At 49.1% G+C, this 21,159-nt stretch overlaps 1 protein-coding gene across 2 annotated transcripts; it reads right to left on the reverse strand.

Moving 5' to 3' along the window:
- Nucleotides 1-1,081: 1,081 nt before the first annotated feature.
- SART1 (spliceosome associated factor 1, recruiter of U4/U6.U5 tri-snRNP) lies at nt 1,082-20,129 on the reverse strand. Of its 2 annotated transcripts, none has more exons than XM_088151104.1 (20): nt 19,696-20,129; nt 16,401-16,455; nt 15,480-15,535; nt 14,541-14,667; nt 13,496-13,601; nt 13,127-13,204; nt 10,920-11,019; nt 10,597-10,742; nt 9,443-9,649; nt 9,069-9,190; nt 8,224-8,399; nt 7,623-7,753; nt 7,263-7,433; nt 4,940-5,050; nt 4,548-4,635; nt 4,290-4,380; nt 3,622-3,757; nt 3,229-3,318; nt 1,722-1,843; nt 1,082-1,309 (listed from the first exon to the last, which is right to left on the reverse strand). In XM_088151104.1, the coding sequence occupies exons 1-20, from the start codon at nt 20,042-20,044 to the stop codon at nt 1,291-1,293; spliced, it is 2,481 nt and encodes an 826-aa protein (XP_088007230.1). In that variant the 5' UTR covers nt 20,045-20,129; the 3' UTR covers nt 1,082-1,290. The 2 variants fall into 2 exon arrangements, with proteins under 2 accessions (XP_088007230.1, XP_088007229.1); XM_088151103.1 differs by having other exon boundaries at nt 10,920-11,022.
- Nucleotides 20,130-21,159: the final 1,030 nt, after the last annotated feature.

Here is a 21,159-nt window from a genome sequence, read left to right on the forward strand (position 1 = left end):
TGCGAGCTGGATGGCACCAGTGGAAACCATAGGGAAGACGGCTGAACCATGGCTCCTCATCAAATCGGAGAGAACGGAGCTACAAGGAGCAATCCTGGATCCCCTACTCTTCAATATGTTTTATTAAAGATTTGATGAAGAAGCAAGCAGACTGTTGCTCAAACATGCAGACACAAAATTGGGTGGAAAAGCCCCAGAACACAGAAATAAAATTCTAACTATCTTGATAGGACATAGAAATGGGCCGATGGTAACAGAGTGAATTTTAACAGACACAAATACAACATTCTTCACTTACATAAGAAAAATCAAATACCCAGAACAGGATGAGGGCACCTGCTAGACCTGGTTCTTGTGGAAAAGTTCTTTAGTTGATTGTAAAAGAAATACAAGTCAGCAGTGATATGCCTGCAGATGTGGCAAAATGCAGCTTTAGGCTGCATCAATTCTACTTTGGGCAAGTACTGTGTGCAGAATGAAGTGCTGAAAGAGCTGGGAATGCTGAGCCTGGAGGCAACCGGGGGGGGGGATATAATAGCATCCTTCAAGGATGTTGTGCAGGAGAAAGTCCAGACTTGTTCTCTCTCTCTTTCCGGTGAGCAGGGCATGAAATACTGTATTGGATTTAAATCAAAGGAACTGGGAGTTCTAACTGAATGTTAGAAAAAAGCTTTTTATCAGTCAGAGCAGTTCGGTGGCCTCTTTCAAGTTCTATGATTCTATGTTCCACTATCGTTTTCCTGACTTGCTAGTTTTCTATATATAGTATAGGGAATTCTAGCTGTAATCTGGAATGGCATACCTCTGAAACACTACTGGAAGTGCTTGCATAATGCTAACCCATGGTTATGTGAGTCATAGTTTATTCAATTAACCCAGTTTTCTGGATTCATGTGACACACAGAACCACAAACTAGTCACATAAGTTAAATCACTCAGCAAAGACAGCCAGTGAAATCCAGGCTGAAGAGAAAGCTGCAGTTCCTTATTTAATCCCTGGGGGAAATTCCATTAAATGTATTACCCCCCACCTCAAAAATTATTCCTGTACTGAGTGCAGAAAGAAAAGGCTTCAACAATGAGTAATCAGCTAATTTTATTCAAGCTATCCGCTGTCATATATAGATAAAAAAAAGGTTGGTGCTTAAAAACTAAGCTCCACAACTATATACACAGAGAATCAGTGAGCCCAGGCCCATATGAACAAGATTCCCACAAGGAGCAAAAGACGGAGACCTTCTTTGCATGGCCCATGCGCAGAACTCCCTCCAGCAGCAGGAAGCTGGTGTTTCACTTGGTGATGGTGTTTCTGGAGAGAAAAGAGAGTTAGCGAAGGAGGCCCGGAAGGGCATCTCTACCCACCCAACCCAGGAAAGACCCCTTTCTGCTGAGTTTTGCTAAGGATTGTTTAGAACATCATCACGAAGCTGGTGCTCTCCAGGTATGTTAGAACCACCTCTGGGGTGTTAGACCTAACAAATGCTAATGGGAAAAGCTGGTTTAGAAGGGGAGCAGAAAGGATGTACCCCTTGAGACGTCAAGCTAGAGGAAGGCCTAGAAGAGATTTTAGTTATAAATATATGTCCCTCAAACATATTCCTTTTTCTGTGGAGGAGCCTTAACAAAATTAGGGGAAGAAGAAGCACCACTCAGTATTGCACTGTTCCACCCGTTCTCTGCCAAACACTAGCCCCCCATGCCTGCTCCCCACACATCCTTACGCGTTCATGCTCTTGCCACTGCCACTGAGCACGATGTACGGCGTCTTCTGGGCCTTTTGCTTCTCCTGCAGCAAAGCCACCGTGCCCAGGGGGGTATCACTAGAGCTCATCTTTTTCAAGAGCTGGAAGAGAGGAGGCAGTTGCAACCAATATTCTCGGCATCCTGATAGCTGGGCATTGACTACCGGGAAAATGTCAAAAGCGGGCCAGAAGTAGACCACCTCCTTGTACAGCACGCAACGTAGAAGGTGTGGGAATGGGGCCTCTGTTCTGCAGTGGTTCTCCTTCCTAAAGGGATGATTCCAGGGGGAGAGACTGAGCCCCTCAGTCGTGGGCCTGGTGCTCTCTGCACACTAATTCAACATCTACATAAAGCTGCTGGCAAGGTCTTCCAGCAACACAGGGTCACATCAGCACACTGACAATGCTCAACTTTACCTCTTCACCCTGGACTGAACAAGGCATGCTATCAAAGGGCTGTCCAAGCGCCCGGGGGCTGTTAAAGTCTGAATGGAGAGGAACAGGCAGCCTTAGTCCCAGCAAGACAGAGTGACTCTGAGCCACCCGATTCAGGAGAGACTTCTTTAATTCTGGACAAGGTCACACACTGGGCATAGAACCGTCTCATAACTTGGGGGTCCTCCTGGATTCAGAGCTCTTGCTCAGTGAATACTCAGTAGCTGGGCCAGGAGGGTCTTCAACACAGCATCATCGTGTGCGCCTCGCTACAACCCCTGCTGGAATGGAAGGGCTTCACTCTCATGTTTAGTTACCTCTTGACTGGACTATTGCAAATGTTTCCACTGAAGAGAATTCAGAAGTTGCAGCAGGACCAGAATACAGAGGTTCAAGTAGTTATGGATGCTCCTCAAGGGACCCATGGAATGCTTCTATTTTATTCTATTAGCTCACTCCCGGTCCTCTCTCTTAGGGACTGCCATCTAAAGTGACCATGGAAGTGTACCCTTTCAGGTGCAGCCCTCTCCTCTGGAATAGCTAGCCCCTGGATACCCAAATGGGCCTTCTCCCTTGGTTTCGAGGAAGTCCATAACAACGTGGCTGTTTCATCAGTCCACAGGATCCATGATGTTATGGCTGCTCCCTCTGGCAGGGAATGGTGTTTTATGTTTGGGCTATGGATACCTGTATTCCTGATTTTTTTTTTTTACTGTTTAGTGCAATGTTTCTCAACCTCGGCAGGTTTAAGATGTGTGGACTTCAACTCCCAGAATTCCCCAGCCAGCTTTGCTCACAGCCTTGCTGGCTGGGGAATTCTGGGAGTTGAAGTCCACACATCTTAAACCTGCCGAGGTTGAGAAACACTGGCTTAGTGCTTAGATTAATGCTCTCTTTTAATCTGAATTTATGAAGATGAGAATTGTACACTGTTCAAAGTCATCTTCAATTGGAGAGGCTGCCCAGGTGGATGGATGAGACAGGCTGCTCTGCAGGAATAACTGCTTCCATGTGACAGAACTTCACCAGTGCTTTCCTCCCCATTACTCACCGCCTCCTCGTCTAGTTTCTTCATGCGCCGTTCTGTCTTCATCTTCCCAGAGCCTTTGCCGTGGAAGCGGTGAGACAGCTGTCGGAAGGCCTGAGACACGAGCACACCCGGTTAGAAGGCAAAGGCCAACAGATGCCCCCTTGGCAGGGCGGGCACTGGGTCAAAGCGAGAAAGCTACGGCATTTGTCTACATATTGATCGGATGAGTTGGTCAGACATATTTTGATCTATGAAAGGGGTGTCCATGAAGTTTTTAAAAATCCGCTTCTTAAAATAAAAGTGGATTAATTTGGAATAACAGCAGCAGCAGGACGAGTTCTGCCACCTGGAGGGAGGTGAACTGTTAAGTCAACTCTCCTTTGGAAAGCAACGTGGGGGGGGGCTGCCCAGTACCTCTTTGGGTGTGAGTTTGCGCCCCGTCTCATCCACATATTCTATCTTCACATCTGGTTTGTAGCCATCCTTTTCCTTGAAGTCCTGTGTGAAGCCCCGATACTCTTCTCGCCGGCTGTATTTATCATCGATGGCCCTGTGCCGTGACAACACGCAGCCATCTCAATTCCCCTGAGCGCCATCAACTGTGCAATTCCGCTGGCTTAGCCAAAGCCAAGGACTGAGTGCACGCTCGCTGTGCCCCAGCCCCACCCCCCCACACATTTCATTTCTATAACACACTACAGAGCATCAGGACCTGCACGTTCGGCCTTCAGAAAGGCCAGGCCCGCCTGTCCAATGACAATGCTGTGCTTCTCTGGCTGAGGGGCGCTAGGAGCCAGAGACGAGGTTCCTACAACACATTAAATCCTAAACTGATCAATGGCCTGGGTTTGCACAACCCACTAAGCCAGGAAAAAACTAACCAAGGTTAAAATTAGAAAGGCTAAGTATGCTCCGGGTCTTTACTCGGCTTGACTCAGCACGTCAGGGGACCTGCCCAAGCAGCCTTAGGGCAGCAGCAGCATCGACTGCCTGGCCTTCCTAAGGCTTCTCCTGGTCCAGGGAGGACCATCTCTGCTCTCTGAACTCGTTGCTGGGTAGACCTCCTCTCTTTGCCCACTTACATCTTGTCTTCAATGCAATACACAGCCGATGGCAGCGACTTGTTTGGCGCCTTTACCCTTGCCACTTTCTGTACTGTGGTCTCCAGCAAGCCTGGGGAGGAGCAAGGAGAAAGGGCACCCAGTGATCCACCCGTCCAGCGCCTGATTAACTAACAAGGGGTTTGCAGGCCTAGAAGGCCGTGCCTTCTCCTTCTTTCAGCCCGGTGTGCAATCCTGCAGAGGGTGGGGAGACAGGGGTTAGATCAGCCCCCTGCTTACCTTTGTTCTGGCACAGCATCAAGGCAGCTGCCAGGCCCCGGTTGACAATGGGCTCCTCATCCAGGATGGTGGTGGAGGAGGCTGAGAACTGCACACAAGAGGAAGAAAGCTTTGCTCACAGGTAGCCTTTCCCAACCTGCGCACCTTCAAACATCCCAACACCAACTTCCAGAGTTCCTTAGCCAGCAGGACCACTGTTGAGGATTCTGAGAATTGAAGTCATACATCTGGAGGGTGCACCGATTGGGGGGGGGGCAGACTAATTTGAATCCTTTGCCAGCAAGAATGGCGGCGAGGGAGGGGAGGGAAGAGAGACGCCAGGCAAATGTCAGCGAGCCAGCACCCTCGTGAGCCTCACAAGCACCCTTTCAGACCCCAAAACCCCAACTCACATCCTGCTGGTGCTTTTCTTCATCCAGGTTGACAGTGCTCCAGCCAATGTTCTCCTCGCCATCAGAGTCAGAGCCCCCTGTGGCTGACCTCTCGTCATCACGCTCGAAGTCCTGAGAGCAGGAAAGGAGACGGTAAGGGCGATTAGGAGGGCGCTGGCTGTCCACACAAGAAGACCGCTGCTTCTCTACATAGGTAGGCCACCTGAAGTCTTGGAAAGCTAGCTCAGTGTTTCTCAACCTGCTGGCTGGTTGGGGAATTCTGGGAGTTGAAGTCCACACATCTTAAAAGCTGCTGAGGTTGAGAAACCCTGAGCTAGATGAACAAGCCAACTGCTGGAGTTGCCAGACAGCTGATTACTTTGGCTGTGCAGTTTCCTAGCAAAAATCCTCCAAGACATTTTGCGAGACCACATGTGCACATTTGCAGGTAACGTTCTCAAAGGATTTTGGAGACCACGCACCCCTTTCACAGTTATTTAGTTATGCATAAATAAATGCATACCACTTCAATCCTCAGACTCTAGTTGGTTTACAAGGGTTAACATAGCATAAAATGAAATCATATCTCAAAACCTAACAAAATTTTAGCTAAGATAAATAATCACACACACGTGTGTAAGGGGTGTGTGTGTGTGTATGTAGAGGGACAGACAGACACCTGTGGTTCTACAGACAGTCCCCAACAGCCTTCCAGAAAAGCCAAGTTTTTACCAGTTTCCAGAAGGCCACAAGGCTGGGGCCATTCTTGCCTCTGGGGGCAAACTGTTCCATGGGGGGAGCTGCTACTAAGTCAGTTCCCCCCCCCCCCGAGACCTCCTGGTAAGTTAGGGCTCTTAGGATGTGCTGTCTGGCCATCCAGGTTGGATGGGCAGAAGCGAGTTGGGAAAGGCGGTCTTTTAAATACCCCAGCTGGAATCCTGCATGACTTTAAAGATAGGGTGTTTATTCTCAGCTATTGTAAGTTGCAAACCATGGTTTACAGCTGCAGCAGCACAGTTGAGCCTGTAGGGTAGAAGGCTAGGAGCCTCCAACCATGTCCTCAAAACAAACCCCTCCTACTTTTGGAGGTAATGAGTGTCTTTGCATTCTGGCTCAGCCCTCCTACTTTTGGAAGCAAACCCTTCATAGTTCCTGCTGCCAGCACTTTCCTTCTGAGGAACATCCGAACAGACGTGTCCCTCCTACCCCTGGCGCATGGGAGAAATCGGGCTCCCATAATCTGTGCTGCCTTACTGGTAATTAAAAAGGTAAAAATGGAAGCAACTGCTATAGTACAGTCTTCGGCCTATGAGGTGTAGAAACACATGACTAGAGCCCTTTCTTCTCCACGTCCTCTCGGGTGCTAGACCAACCTCAACCAACAAAATCAAGCTTCATTTAAAAAAAAGGAAAAGATAAAATGTAGTAACTCTTTTTAACTAGATGTCAAAATACAGACATTCCCATTTGGAGGGGAGAAATACAGAGCTACGTCTAAATGAGATAATGAAAAATGTCTAAAATAAGATGCAACACTCAGGCAGGCTATAAGGTACCGCTGGTCAACCACCAAATCTTCACAAAGAGACCAGAGTTTCCCAATTATTATTACTGATGAGAAAACGATTCTGAAGGAATGTTATATTCATGCCCAGCGTGAAATAGGGATGAACCAAAGCTGACATTAAACATCTGAATTCCTATATTTGCCTATAAAAACAGAAATACTTAGCAACCCCCAAAATACGAAATTTAAGAATCCCAGTACAGTTTTAGGTAGACATTAACCCAACGCAATAAAAGTAGAAGATACTTGAAACAGCTGTTTCTTCTGCTTCAATTCATCAGGAAATGTCTTTTCCTGGGAAATCCACTTTAACCAAAGGTTAAAAATGGCCACTCCTGCTTTTATCCTCAGCAGACGGTTCCCCTCCCTCCCTTTCAAAGTTATCTCTTTGTTTTTAAAAACTCTCAAAGTTTCTAGCTCTAGCTCTAGGGTGGGGGTGAGAATGACACGTGGCACAGAGGACATCTCTTCCTCATGATTCTAACTCTGATTTTGGCTGGCTGTGATGGTTTCAGCCTGCACATTCGCTACAGTAGCTTAATATGAAGTGTCAGCTTGTTTACTGTGGCGTTTTCAAGGAGGGTTAATGCTTAAAGCAAATCATGGTTTAATGCACAGCACAAAAAGCCTTTATACGCTGATTTTTTTTTTGGCGGGGGCCAGAACCAGGGTTCTGATGGGAGACGCACCCGGAAGAAATGCCACTCCTGCGTGTTTCCAAAATTTGCTCATCAACACTGCCCTCTAAGCTAGCCGCCCCCCACCCCCAGGTTTTACCAGAAGCTCCTCCTGCTCCTCGCGGTTCCCAGCCAGTCCATAGGTGGGGATCTCGCCCAGCGTGCGGCAGAATTCAGAGGTGGCATTGAAGACAATGGCGCCCTTCTTCTCTAGTTCAGCGTCGTCCTCCTGGCTCCGGCTACGCCCCAGCCTCTTCACTATTTCGACCACCTGAACAGAATGGTTGGGGAGATCGGGAACACAGGGTGAGCTTACGGGCAGATTCCTCAGACTCCCCCAACACTTGGGGCCGCTTGAACCCTTTGCCGAGAGGGTCAGGCCGGTGGGATGGGCCAGCCTGCTACCGCCCCACACAGGGCCGGCCTCTGGCCTCCTTGCAGATTCACCCCCAGCCCTCACCTTCTCGCCACTGTCCTTCAGCTGCTGGATCTGCCTCAGCTTGCGCCCCTTCTCCAGCTGCTTCTGCAGCTCCAGCTCAGCCTCGTCTTCCTCCAGCGCAGCGGGAGAGTCCAGGCCTTGCATGGCATCCTCTATCCACCCAGCAGGTGGCAGAATGAGAGAAGGGAAAAAGGGCCCTGTTTCCACAGCTGTCCGAACCCAACTCTCCCCTCTTCACCCCCTTAGCTTCAGGCCCAACCTGAGTTACTCGTTGGCTTAAGCACCAGCCACGTTCAACGCTGGCCGCCAAACAGAAAACAGCTCACAGCTTCTTCCCAACCCAAATCGCAGGGTCCTCCTTTATCACCACCATCATTGCTTAGACCAGTGTTGTCCAAACTTGGCCACTTTAAGATGAGTGGACTTTAACTCCCAGAATTCCCCAGTCAGCATGGCTGGCTGGGGAATTCTGGGAGTTGAAGTCCACTCATCTTAAAGTGGCCAAGTTTGGACAACACTGGCTTAGACTTAACATAGCCGCCTGCTCCAGTGGGCTCTGGAGTGTATCTTCCACCTCCCCAAGCATTTTAACGTCCGTGATCCAACGCAGGTGCCGCCTCACCATCATCGCTGCTGATCTCCATTTTTTCCACACGGATGTCATCTGACTGGAGCAGTTGCTCCCCAGCTCTGTTTCTGCTGGAGGTCGGGGATCCCTCCCCTTCTTCTTCTTCTTCTTCTTCTTCTTCTTCTTCCTCCTCTTTCACGGACGCCTTCCGTTTACCCCGGCCCCGGGTCCTAGAGAGGCAGGGCAAAGGTGGATCAGGCTGGACGAGAAGGGACCGCCCACCCAGAGAGGCTTCCCTCTCGTGATCGAGGCTGGGGGCTGTTCTTGGGGAAAGGCCCTCAGGTTGGGTCTGCACAACACCCGGGGCCAAAATGGGCCAACCTGTTCATTAGAAGGTCAAGGTGGCCTGCAAACCCTCCCTCCTCCAGGTTTTCTCCACACACAACGATCTTGTGGAGTGGGCTAGGCTGAGAGAGCAAGACCAGCCCTAGGTCATTCCAGGAGCTGGGAGTGGACCCGAACCCCTGAACTGCTACCCAGGCTGGCTCAGGAGTTTGTGTGAAAACAGCCACTGGAACCAAGGGCACCTGTGCACGTGATGGAGGGCAGGAGGGCGGGAGGGAAGGGCACGGAGACACAACCACATCCCTCTTCCAGCTTTGTGGCAGGCAGTGACCCAGTGGCTGAGTTCACATGTGTTTCACTGGGTGGTGAAAGATTCAGCAGCTGCTCTGACTTGCTTAGCAGATGTGGGATAATCTTAGGGTTCAGTCACACCAAGTCAGGAAACAGGTGAATTCACCAATCAGTGAGTTTACTCCAGCCAGGGAGCTGGATTTCAAAGCCGCAAACCCTGGAGCTCCCCCTCCGCCCCCGAGCAGCTAAGCCCCGGCCCTGACCTGGAGCCAAAGTCCCTCTCGCTGCCCTCGGTGCACAGTGGCAGGAGGTCATTGGCCTTCACGGGCTTCTCCTTCTTGCGTATCTTCTTCACCCGCCGCCGAGTCTTCTTGAAGGTGGTGCTCTGCGGCCAGGAGGGGACGTGTGAAAGGCAGGCTACGAGCTGGGGCAGGATGGCCCCTCTGCTCGCCCCCCGCGATGCTCCTGTCGCTCCGATCCCACAGTCCCGTCGGCACCACCTCCCGGCCCACCCACGGGCAGCCGGGCCGGACCCCTTTCCTCCCGACAGCCGGGCTCCTCCTCCAGCCGCCAGCTTTCGGGACCTCTCCTCCCCCAGAACGCTGGTGACAGCCACGGCCCTGAGGTCTCACCCTACCATCTCTTCGGGGGTGTAGTACTCCGAGGCCAGGTGGAGGCTGGGCATGTCCAAAGTCTGGGCCCGAGTGTGCAGGCTGTCCCGAATGTGCTGCAGCTCCCGCTCCCGAGACCCATCTGCCATCCCCACCGAATCCAGCTTGAAGGACTTCTTCTTCTCCCCTTCGATCTCCTCGTCGTACTTGGACAGGATGCTCTTGCGCTTGAACTGCGGGGAGGGAGGAGGAGGCGGCCGTCAGCCGGGCTCGCCAAAAGGAGCTCTGCCCTCTCACTCCAAACGTCTGGTGGCAGGCGGTTTACTTCCATCTTAGCACCACATGGTCTATGCGGCGATGGCTTGGCGCAATGTATAGAAACCCCACCATTAAAGTCTGTGCCACAACAGGACTTATGGCTCTGGGCCTCGGCTCCCAGGCTCCCAGCATCCTCACCACTGGCCAGGGCAGCTGTGGCAGCTGCTGTCTCTGTTCAGCAACTCCTGGAGGGCCCAAGTTGGCAGCCACAGCGTCTTTGTCCTTCGGCCACTCTCTTTTGGCCTGCCGCCCGCTGCCCATCCCATTTCTGTCCAAACCCAGCCGGCCCCTGTAGGAGGCGGACTGCAGAGCGCGCAGCCCAGCTGATTCAAACCCCGGGGAGTCTTTGTACGTCCGGGTCCTGCTTCTCCCCGAGGCTTCCAAGAAAACCACAACCAGGGCAGGAAGCAACCGTTGAAACACGGGAACGACAAGCAGAGCGAATGGGTTTAAGTTGCAGCTACCCTGATTTCATTTCAACATACAGAAAAACGTCTTGAGATTGGTGCAACTGTGGAGCAGCCCACCCGGGGAGCTGTGGGTTCTCCATCTCTGGGGGTTTTAAGAAGGGGCCGGGCAGCCCCCTCACAAAGATGGCTTCACTGATTTTCCTGCGCATTGCCAATCCCTGGGGTCCCTTCCAACTCCGCAATTCTACGGTTCTGGAACTGGAGCTAGAAACCCGTACAGCCTGGCTCCTCTCTCGCTGTGCTTTCCGGGTCTGCCTGAATTGATTGCCCCTCATTTTCGGTTGGCAACCCAATGCCAGGAGGAGGAAACATTTACAATCCACACAGTCCAATTTGGGGAAGTGGCTGGGGGCCCCAGAAGAGGAGGGAGGGAGGGAGGGAGTCAGGCTTACGATCACCATGTCGTCCACGCTCTCATCTTCTTCGTAGGGCTTGTACTCTGGCTTCTTCTTGCGCAGCTCCACGTTCTTCTTGGCTTTCTCCTTGTCCACCATGTTGACGTTCACCAGCACATCACCGCCCTCCTCCTCCAAGACGCCTAAAGGGGTGCCGACGGTCAGCTCGAACACGGCAGCCGGGGAGTGCTGCTCCTCCACAGTGGAGGATGGGCAGCTAGGGACGGGCGTCCGCAACAAGGGACCACACGTGGTCGGGGTCAGTGCTTGTCGCCGGGGAAGGGGCCCAGAGGGGAAGGCAGCACAAATCCAGCTCCTACCTTTGTCTTTGAGGGTCAGAACGACCGTCTCCCCCTCCTGGAAAGAATCAATGGTATGCTCCACCGTCAGGCCTTTCAGGTCTTCTGAGCTGTAGCCCACCTGCTGGGAACAAGAGAGCACAAGCAGGTGTCAGGAGAGCCAGGGGAGGTGTGGAGCCAAACAGAGGGCTTTGGGAATACTAGAAATGGCCACTGCCAACCATGCAGATTCCCTCCAAAGATGCGGGTCCTTGCAGAAGGACCAGGGGAAAGTGGAAGAGCCATAGTTGTCTTCTGGGGTTTCCACCTGCCACGACTGCTGATGTTCGTTGGGAGGAAGAGCCCCCAAAGCTGAACAGGGCTATTGCCAAATCAACTGGCCACGAGCAGTGCTGCACAGTGGGTGAGCTAAATGCAGAGAGCGTGGGAAACTAACAAGAAGAAGCAGAAGTCTTAACGAAGGAAGGAAAATAGTAGGGATTACTGAAACCTGGTGGAATGATACTCCTAAGTTAGAAGGCGAGCACTGAAGAGTGTAACTTATAAAAACCAAGTTCTCCTAGGCAAAAGGAGGGAAAGGGGTGGCGTTACATATGAAGGACTGCACTGATATACTAACATCCAGGAACTGGATCTTCAGGGTCCGGTTGAGAGGATTTGAGTAAGAACACAAAGGAGGAGGAACAAGAAGATATACCCCCACAACAAATATTATTGTCAGGGTAGATTATTGACCACCAAGGCAGCCAGGAGAGCTGGGACTGCATGACGGAACTTCCAGGGAGGAGAGACTTAATAGGAGACTTCAACTGCCGAGAGAGCTGTTGGAAATAAAACTCAGCCAACGCCCGCAAGGTGTGAAAGTTAGCTCTCACAAAGTCAAAAATAAACAGCCAGATATTAGATCAGGCTGTGATCAAACAAGGAACACGTGGAAATTGCATTTCTCACCCATAAGAGAATCAATCAATCAAATCAAAGACCAGCATAAGGAGGGTAGGGTACAGTCAATTAAAAAGCACAGAGTGACTCTGGGCGGTTTATAGTATTTACAGTATTACTGCCAGTGAACCCAACAGGTATCTGCCTCCCCTATGACATGCTTAACTAAATGCGAAGTACCTAAGCCCCAGAGGGCCTTTACTCTGGCACGATGCCGTGCCCTCCCCTCAGCTGTCCTTGAAGATCCCTTATCAAGCGAGAAGGCTCCGGTGACTCTGGACCCACAGAAACACCACAGCAGGGGCCTGTATCACACACGTGCCCGTGGCTATAAGATTATGTAATACGTGTACGTGGCTATAAGCATGGCACGTTCGTACTAGCCTCATCTCACCACTATTGCATGAACACCCAGGGCGCCCAGGACAATTCCACCCCTCCCTGCTGCTCTCAGATACCAACCCTGCCACGACATAAGAGAACAGTTTCTAGACCTTTGCATAGGCAGAAGAAAGATGCAAGAAATCTGAACACTGGCTTTTATGAACAGAACTCACGTTTGATACTCAGCACTTCCTGGAATTCTTTCATAATGGCTTCTCAGCTTTTCTATACTAAATTAGTCATCAGAAGCTGTTGCTTTCTTTAATTAGCCCAATCTCCTGAGGGAAAGCCTGATACAAGGTCCCAAACATCTCTCAGTGGTACCGCCAACAGTTACATTTTCCAGAAGTTTAAAGGGGGAGATGGATGGCATACAAGTTTAACAATCAATCAATCAATCAATCAATCAATCAATCGAGAAAAGCTGGTTGAAGGGGTAAAAGATGCAGGAAGAGTGTGATGGAGCAGCAAAGAAAGCTAATCTCAGATTGTATCAACATGGCTGGCTGGGGAATTCTGGGAGTTGAAGTCCATACGTCTTAAAGTTGCTAAAGTTGAGAAACGCTGAAAAACGTACATGGAAAAGCTGGAGGCATTTGGTATATTTAGCATGGTGAAGAGTTGAGAAAACAAGGCAGACTGGATCCCAAGCTGACAGCAAAAGAATGAGAAAATCCTTCATTTGAATTTTCTTCCCATAGGTGAGGGTGAGAAGACACTCCTCTGCAAACTGGAATGTCAAGGCAATAATCAGCCAGGAAGATCATTACTTGCAGGTCTTCATTCTGAAGACCCCTACCTAGATGTTCCATTTGCTGCTTACACGTGTCTTTGTGTGTAACTAGAAAAGCGGCTGCTGAAGGAAGGGACCACACAGGGCTTTCTCAACCTCCAGCTCTCACCTTCTTCTTTTGCCCAAATTCCTCCTCCACGAGGCTGCTGATGCCAAACTCCTGGTCCATCTCTTCCAAGAGCTTGGCCTGTTTGGCGAATGAAATAACACAAACATGAGTGACAGTGAGCAGCTGCTCGAAACATACTGAGAAAGGTATTATTTGAGAAAGCACAATACATGGGTAATCCTTGGCCAAGAGGCAGACCACTGACCTATCCTGGTATCCTCACACTGTCCAAAGTGTAGGACAACATGCTGTCCACCAAATCCTTCAGGAATGGCTGAAACTGACACTCCTGGAGGACACCAATCCCTTAGTTAAGGCACAGGCAGCTTTGAGACTTTGAACCTGACGTGAGACACTACCAACACTGACCCTCTTCTCAGCCATCTCTTTCTCCAGTTGTAGCTTCCGGCTTCTCTCGATCCAGGCAGCTGTATCATCCAGCCAAGGGTCATCTTCCCCAAGTGATTTGATCTTCCTAAAGGTACGAAAAGACAAGTCCCTTACCAAAAGCCCTGCTCCTGGGGCTGACGTGACCAGAGAAAAAGCAATTCAAGAAAATAGATCTCTAGTAAAATACAAAACACATATATTAAACCAAATAATTTAGAAGTAGAACTCAAATAGTAACATTTCTAAGTGGTAGGCGAAACTGGAAACCTGATACAGTTGGAGCTAAGCACCAAAGGAACTGTTCCTTTCTAAATCAACTATTTTCTGCAAGAGCCCTAGGGAAAACTGCGGTCGACCTTTTAAGTTTAGTGACTTCCAGATGAGTTAGATTACAACTCCCAAAGGATGCGTGGATCCTCAAAAACCCATTTTGCTTTGATACAGTGGTTTTCAGATCGGGTATTCTTTTCTGAGGATTTTTTGAAAAATCCAAACCAGTATTCACCAAACTAAGGAGGACAGACAGAGGTCGCAAAGAAATCAAATGTCCGCCACCCTTAATATCAAGCTCTGTTTGTAAGAGTCCATGCAAATGCTTCTTCTCTTCTCCAGAATATCCTGGTATGTAGTACAGAATGGCCATGTTCTGTCCTGTGCTTATTCTAGAAAAGACTTGAGAAAAGGAAGAAGCCAGCACAACACAGCACAGCTGGCTTTTTAAAAGGTAAGCAGAGGAGGAAAAACTCCCTTCACCACTTCACACATTGTTTAATCACAGTAATCCCCCAGTCTATCTGCAGACTTCTTGTCTTCCTTTTTTTTTCTTTTTTAAAGGAATGCTGCTTGGCCACTGCTTCTGGCTAGCACGTCTCCAGCCAAGCATTCTCTGGGGACAAAATTCTGCCTGCAAAGGAATTTGTAGTGAAATTCTTTTGCATGCTCTTGCTAGCTGGGGACGACGAGGATCCAGCGCGATGAAAGAGGTTGGGAAAGGCTAGTGAAGACAGAACAGCTGAAAAGGTACCCTAGTTTCTGGTTTAAAAGTCTCTTCTCCTTGGCAGCTGCTAGCTTCTCCCGGATCTCCTCTCGCTGCCTCAGGACAATCGGGTTGATAACCTCAGCGGCCACGGGGTCCTCCTTGCTGCCTGTTTCTGCAGGGGGGGGGGGAGAGAAGAAAATGGATACCAACTGTTTCTCTAGTCTGAACCCGCTTAGATGAACACTAAAGCCCAAGGCTGCCAAACCCATAAACAGAATGCCAAAGGACAAAAAATCAAGGAAGCTCTACTTCTAGAGCAGCTGTTTCTGCAAACGTTGCAGCCAAGGAAGGAGACGCCCCACCCTGAGAAGGGGTACTGCGGCTCGGTTCACACTTCCATTCACCCGCCCCCCCAAACAAGGAAATTGTATTTGGCTTAGTTGCTTTGTGAACTTGGCTGGTGTTCTACACCACAGGGCAAAGAGTTGAGGTGCCGCATTTAGCAGGAAACTGGATACGGAGAACTCCAACCTTCCGTCAAGAATTTCAGAGCTGAACAACTGTGCCCTTGTTTTCTACTAAGGCCTTGCTGTTCCATTTTAAAGGGGGCAGTTAAAAAAGGGAAAATCAGCAATTCTGGAAGCCATTTACATATTTTATAAGGAAAAAATGTGTTGAGTAAGCAGGATGAAGTGGCCCAGCCCACACACAAAATTGTTGCCAGTTTAGTGAGAAAAATGTGCTAAATAGCTGCTGAAAAAGCAGAGAAAATACACCAAGAAACATTTCCTACAAGCTTTGAAGAACCATCTCCTCCTACCATGCAGTAATAAATGCAGTGATGTTCCCTCTTGAGATGGCTGAAATGACACAGAATTTGTCACAGACGTCCAGAGAACATGAGAAGCAGAAGATCAACGAACCTCTCTCAGCCTCCATGGCAAAGCGCAGAATACTGAAGAATATGTAGTACAGAATACCTACCCTTTTTGATTGTGTTTATCTCCAGAGGCTTCAGCCCAAGTTTCGCTCGAAGTTTACTATCAAGAGAAAAAAAAAAAAACCAACATGCGTGTGTTCTTGTGCACCTGCTGCTGTGCCAGAGGACAGAGTATCTGTAGTGCGTGGCTACAGATCTCAAGGAGACCAAAAGAGCTCTACTGTTAGTCAGCCTTTTTTAAATTAACACATTTCTCCTGGAAAATCCAAGACGACTCTTATGGCCTTTTGGGAAAAAGAACGAGCTGAGCCTAGCCTTGGGGAAGCGGAGGTGGGCAGCGTTTCGGCTTGGCTGCAGCTGCTTTTCCCGAGGGCAGGCCGCAACCTCAGGTTCCCTCCTCTCTTCCTCACTCCTCCCCCAATTTAACCCCAGACTAACCCATGGATGAAGCCCCCTGTGAATTGGCTGCCTGATCCTCTTGAGCTCACAGAGGGTTAGCTGTGCGAGGAATTTCAGAAATACGTAGATATACATACAACGCTACGGACCCCGTCGGCGAGAGAATGTCGAGGAGGAGAGCCCTCTCTGCCAGGGCCCCTGCCCTATGGAATACCCTTCCCCCAGAAGTGCGGCAGGCCCCTACCCTCCCGGTTTTCAGAAAAGACCTGGCTCTGCCAACTTGCGTGGGGCGAGAAGAGGGGCAACTGACCCTGGGTGTGGCTGGCACCTTGAAGATGCTCCTGTAGGTTAATATCCTCGGAAGATATCAATATTTATGTACGAAAATGGTTTTTATTGTATTTTATTGGGTTGATGACCCAATAAAATTATTTTAATTAATATTTATTCTTGTTTTTACTGTAAACTGCCCAGAATCACTTCCTAGCTGGATGGGTGGTGACCAAATTTGAAATATAAATCAATAAAATAGAGGGAATGCCAGTTTCCTGGTCTCATTCACTCACTTTGTGTCCTCGATGCTGAGTGAAGCATCTCCGGAGGCTGACTTTGAGCTGGCAGCTGTTTGGGAATAAAAACAGGGAGGGAATTTGTTAACACAAAGTAAACATTATGAGTTGGGAATGATCAGATGTTTTTGCGCAACTTGACACCCACAATGTTCAGATCTCCGCTTTTCCAGGACAAAGGACAGGATGTTTTGAGAATTATTTATGTAGGCTGAAGAGAAAAAAAAGTTTGCATAGTTGCCACCTTAGATACATCCACTTAGAAGGAAATCATACTGAAACAGGTGCGATACCTGAGAAACTACAATACAATCTGAATATCCAGTTTTAAAGACTAGGAGCATTCTCTCCTCAGCAACCTCTTCAACAATTTAATTAATTACCAGATCTAGCACATCATAGTTTGATTATACATAATATCCCCTTGATGCTCAAACTCTCAAATCCACGTTTTCTGTTAATTTAGATCTTACAATGCAAGCTGGAGTGTTCATAAAATTGAATGCTTTAAGCTGACAAGTACGAATTCTCTTTCTGCCATAATGAGTGGCAATGAAAACTGATTTATTGAAAACATATATATTCCACTTTTTCTACTTCAAAACAAATCTCTGAAGTTGATAACAGGAGAACATTAATATAAATGGGTACAGATAGGCACGCACACACATCACAGGCAAAAAAAAAAACAAATTAAGAAAAAAATACAGAGGTGATAACCAATGCACGAGAAGGAGAAAACAGTGTTGAAAAGAGCTCCCCCCAGACCCCACACCCACATAGTGCCATTCTGATGCCTGCTCCCCTTTTCCTGAACTCCCTTTGACCACAGCCTCACCACCGTATGATTTAAAAACACTTCCCCATTATGGGATGTGGCTCATGGGAAACATATTTTCCACCACTGTTTTAACATAGTTTTAATGCAAAAAAAAAATTAATATTGTTTACAATGGATACAAATAACATCCAGGAATATTTATGGATAGCTCAATTCATGTTTCCTCAAAACTGATTTGCCTCTTCCAGAGTACAGTAACCATATGCAAGATTGTATCAGAAGCAAGTCACTGTTCATTTAATGCAGTGTTTCTCAACCCTGGCAGCTTGAAGAGGTGTGGACTTCAACTCCCAGAATTCCCCAGCCAGCAAGACTGGGAGTTGAAGTCCACACCTCTTCAAGTTGAGAAACACTGATTTAATGGGAAAAGAAGGTGAGAAAGAACCCTTTGACGTTCAAAGTGCCATGCATTTATATGCATTCTGTCACCTGATCAATAATCAATGAGAATTTTTATACATAAGGGCATAACAAAGGGCTTCTCTGAGACTCACAACAGGAGCTGCCCAGGTGAATAGCTTATCTCTGAGCAAGTGAGAATTCAGCAAGTTGATGGAGAAAAATGACTTGGTCGCAAAGCTGCTCTGTCTAGGAATGAGGACAGCCCTTCTAAGTGAAAGAATTAAAATAATTTTAATTAACAGGGTTATACAGGCTTTTCTCTGCCTAAGGCTTTAGGAAGCTGGGTTTGGGTTAGCAAAGGCCTAAGGCACTTTCTTTCTCAAATGTTATGCAATTGTTGAGCATTAAACAACTGTTCAGAAAAATGCAAGGACTAAATACCCTTCTTTAGAAGCACGGGAGATTTCACGTTTTTCAGGGAACAGTCAGTTTCTCTCAGCCCTAGAAAGAAGGCAATAGCCACCACTTCCAAAAATGTTGCCAAGAGTCAAGAATGATTCAAAGGCACCAAAAAAAAAAAAAAAGCTTTTCCACCATTTTTAAAGGTTCTTTTAAATTAAAATTTGCACCAAAACGTTAAGCCCAAATTGTGCTCTTTGTACAAATACACCAGTAAAGATTGAACTAAAGAACAACTAGGGGGTTAGGGGGAGGGATCTCCAGTTTAATGAAAGCCTTCCCACGGGGACTCACAAGACCTGCACTCAATCTAGTCCCTAGTGAGCAAGCTCGCTTTCAGAAGCAAAGCATCCAACTGGATTTGCACAAATAAATTGGTTTGGATAGTTTGTGGCTCAATGTGTTGTGGGAACCCAAGCACTGCTGGACACTGTGTTATGCGATACTACGATTTACTCATTTAGGCATCGCAGATTATGTGAACGTAATGATCGTGTTTTGTTAACCCAAGTTCAGGATTAAGGACGTGGCATCAACCTGGCATCTGAATGAAGTACACTCCGGGATGATCCGTGTTACAGCTAAGTCACTTTCACTTACAAGTAAAAGCTCTGTACATGCCCCACGTGCATAAGAACACTTTCCTCACGAGTCAGCCCATTCATGTGTGAGCACAACTGGCGATGAGGTGAATCTACATGCAAAATAGTAATAATTATATGTGGCCGGAAAAACATCAAGTAACTTTCTTGCAATTACAGTTCCTAATCAGGCCGTAGGGCAACACCGAGACCCTTCTTCCCTCAGTCGCTTTTCGGTCTACCCATTCTTCGCTGAACCTAAGGCGAACCCCCTTGTTTTGCAAAGTATCACAAGGGGAAATGCAAATGAAGAAGTCATTCCCCTAGCTTTGAAATCAGGGGAGGGCAGGGCAGCTGAAGTACAGTACCTCCAAAAACAAGGCATCGATCGTTTGGGCCTGGCTTGTCAATCAAGTTGTTTTAATTGAACCAGGCTACTGTTACTTGTTCAACAAACTATGCTTAATTTTTTTCCCCCATCTGTTCAATCGCGTCCAATTCTCGGAGACTGCCTGGACAAGTCCCTGCAGTTTTCTCAGCGGGGTTTTTTCAGAAGTGGTGTGCCATTGCCTCTTTGATAGGGCTGAGAGAGAGGGGCCGGCCCACGGTCACCCAGCTGGCTTCTGTGCCCGCGGCAGCACTCAAACTCTCTGTCTCCCGGTTTCTAGCCCGGTGCCGTAACCACGACACCAAACTGGCTCTCGTGCTTAAAATAAGCCACGGCTTAATACGACCCGACATTAACTCAACTGGTCTGCGACGTCCTAAAGCCTCTTCTTTGTCAATGGATTAGAACAGCAGAGGGTGAGACCCTTGAGTCAAAGGGGCTCGCTACTCATTTGGTGCCAGCCATTACCTTTCAGGCAATGTAACTCTTGAGAAACCAGTGTTCCTCAACCGTGGTGACCTTAAGATAGGTGGAACTACAACTCCCAGAATCCCCCAGCCTCCGGCTGGGGGATTCTGGGAGTTGTAGTTCCAGCTCTCTGAAGGCTGCTAAACACTGCTGCCCGTTCACGCCACCCCCGCGAGGTAGGCCGGTCGAAGGCCGCCCGCCCTCCTTGCCCACCTGAGCCCTGGGCGCCGTCGTAGCCCTCGTCCCGCTTCTCCCGCTGGCTGCGCCTCCCGGGCTCGGCGTCCTGGCCCGCGGAGGCGGCGGCGCTGCGGCTGCCCCGGGAGGAGGAGGAGGCAGAGGCCTCGTCCGCGCCGCCCCGCCGCCCGCTCCGCTCGCCCCGGCTCCGGCTGCGCTTGCTCCGCCGCTCGCCGCCGCCGCCGCCGCCGCGGTGCTTGTGCTTCTTGTGCTCGCGGTGGCGGGACGACGAGGACGAGGACGCGGCGCCGCCCCCGGAGGAGGCCGCCGGCGGGGCGGCGTCTTCGGAAGCCTCGCTGCGGTCGCGGTGCCGCTTGGAGGAGCCCATCGCGGCGGCCGGACGCCGAGAAAATGGCGGCCCCGACAGCGGAGGCCGAGGAGAACGGCGCTTCCTCGTTGCCGGCAATTCACTTCCGGGCCCAGGGTCGCGCTTCCGGTCCGCTGGAAAACCGTCCGCCGGCGGCTTTGACTGGTAACAATCAGTTCCCAGGTGCGGGCTGGACAAGACCGCTTTCTTGTTGCTCCCGAGTCTCTGGGAGCGGGCAGTTGCTTGAAAGGAGGACTTATTTCCGCTTTAGGAATCCCGGGAGGCGCGGGATGTTAGCCTAATCTCTCCCCCATTTCCATCCCCTCTTTTCTCTCTGCATCCCTTTGCCTTTTTGGTTGAGAAAAGGCTTGGTTGTTACTTGGCTGGGTTAGCGCATTTCTACATTGAACCATACCCTCGGCCAGTGTTTCTCAAACTTGGCAACTTTAAGGTGGGTGGACCTCAACTCCCAGAATCACCCAGCCTGCATGGGTGGTCTTCAAATCCCAGCATAGTGGCTGGGGGATTCTGGGCGTTGAAGTCCACACATCTTAAAATTGCCAAGTTTGAAAAACATTGCACCAGGCAATGGGCTGGATTCATACCACATGCTAATTTGCCAAAAAACCCAAAACATCCCCTAGTTAGAGATTAACAAAGTTTAGCATTTTCTGAGACTGCATCTGCTAACCTCGTACCTGACACGGGTCGCTGTGGCCTCTTTACATTTGCATTTCTGTTCATGCTTCGTTGAGGAATAAGATTATGGATGGTTAATTGAACACCATTTTCTGGGGCCATCCAACACAGTGAACAAGTGGTTGGCTAGTTGTTGCTTCAGAATGCTATTGAACACAGACATTGGAATGTATTTTGTAAGTGAATCTGCACTGGGTTGAGCTATAAATTCCACACCGTGAATCTCTAAGTGCTTTTTTTAGGCTGCAAATGCTCCCAAGTAAAAATGCAGATAATCTTAATTAATCTTGTTACGTGCTTTTTCTTTCAGTGGTTAACAGGTCAAGCCTTTGCTTAAAAGGGATGAAGGAAGGAGAATAAAGAGAGGTCAGAGACAACTGCCCCATGCGATTGATTCTAGAGGTTTATTTTTAAACAATACAGACTGTATTTTAATC

This window comes from Python bivittatus, unplaced genomic scaffold (assembly GCF_059951505.1).
Source record: "Python bivittatus isolate LINGU-HERP-01145 unplaced genomic scaffold, Pbiv_v1 ctg000660_np1212, whole genome shotgun sequence".
NCBI lineage: Eukaryota > Metazoa > Chordata > Lepidosauria > Squamata > Pythonidae > Python > Python bivittatus.

Bases quoted from the DNA above. Each gene is read 5' to 3' on its own strand.
- SART1 (XM_088151103.1), bottom strand. From the start codon at position 20,044: ATGGGCTCCTCCAAGCGGCACCGCGACCGCAGCGAGGCTTCCGAAGAC. The intron at 13,602-14,540 runs GTACCTTTTCAG...TCGTACCTTTAG, and splicing joins CTTTTAAACCAGAAACTAGG to GAAGATCAAATCACTTGGGG. The intron at 10,743-10,919 runs GTAGGAGCTGGA...GCACCCCTTTAG, and splicing joins TCTGACCCTCAAAGACAAAG to GCGTCTTGGAGGAGGAGGGC.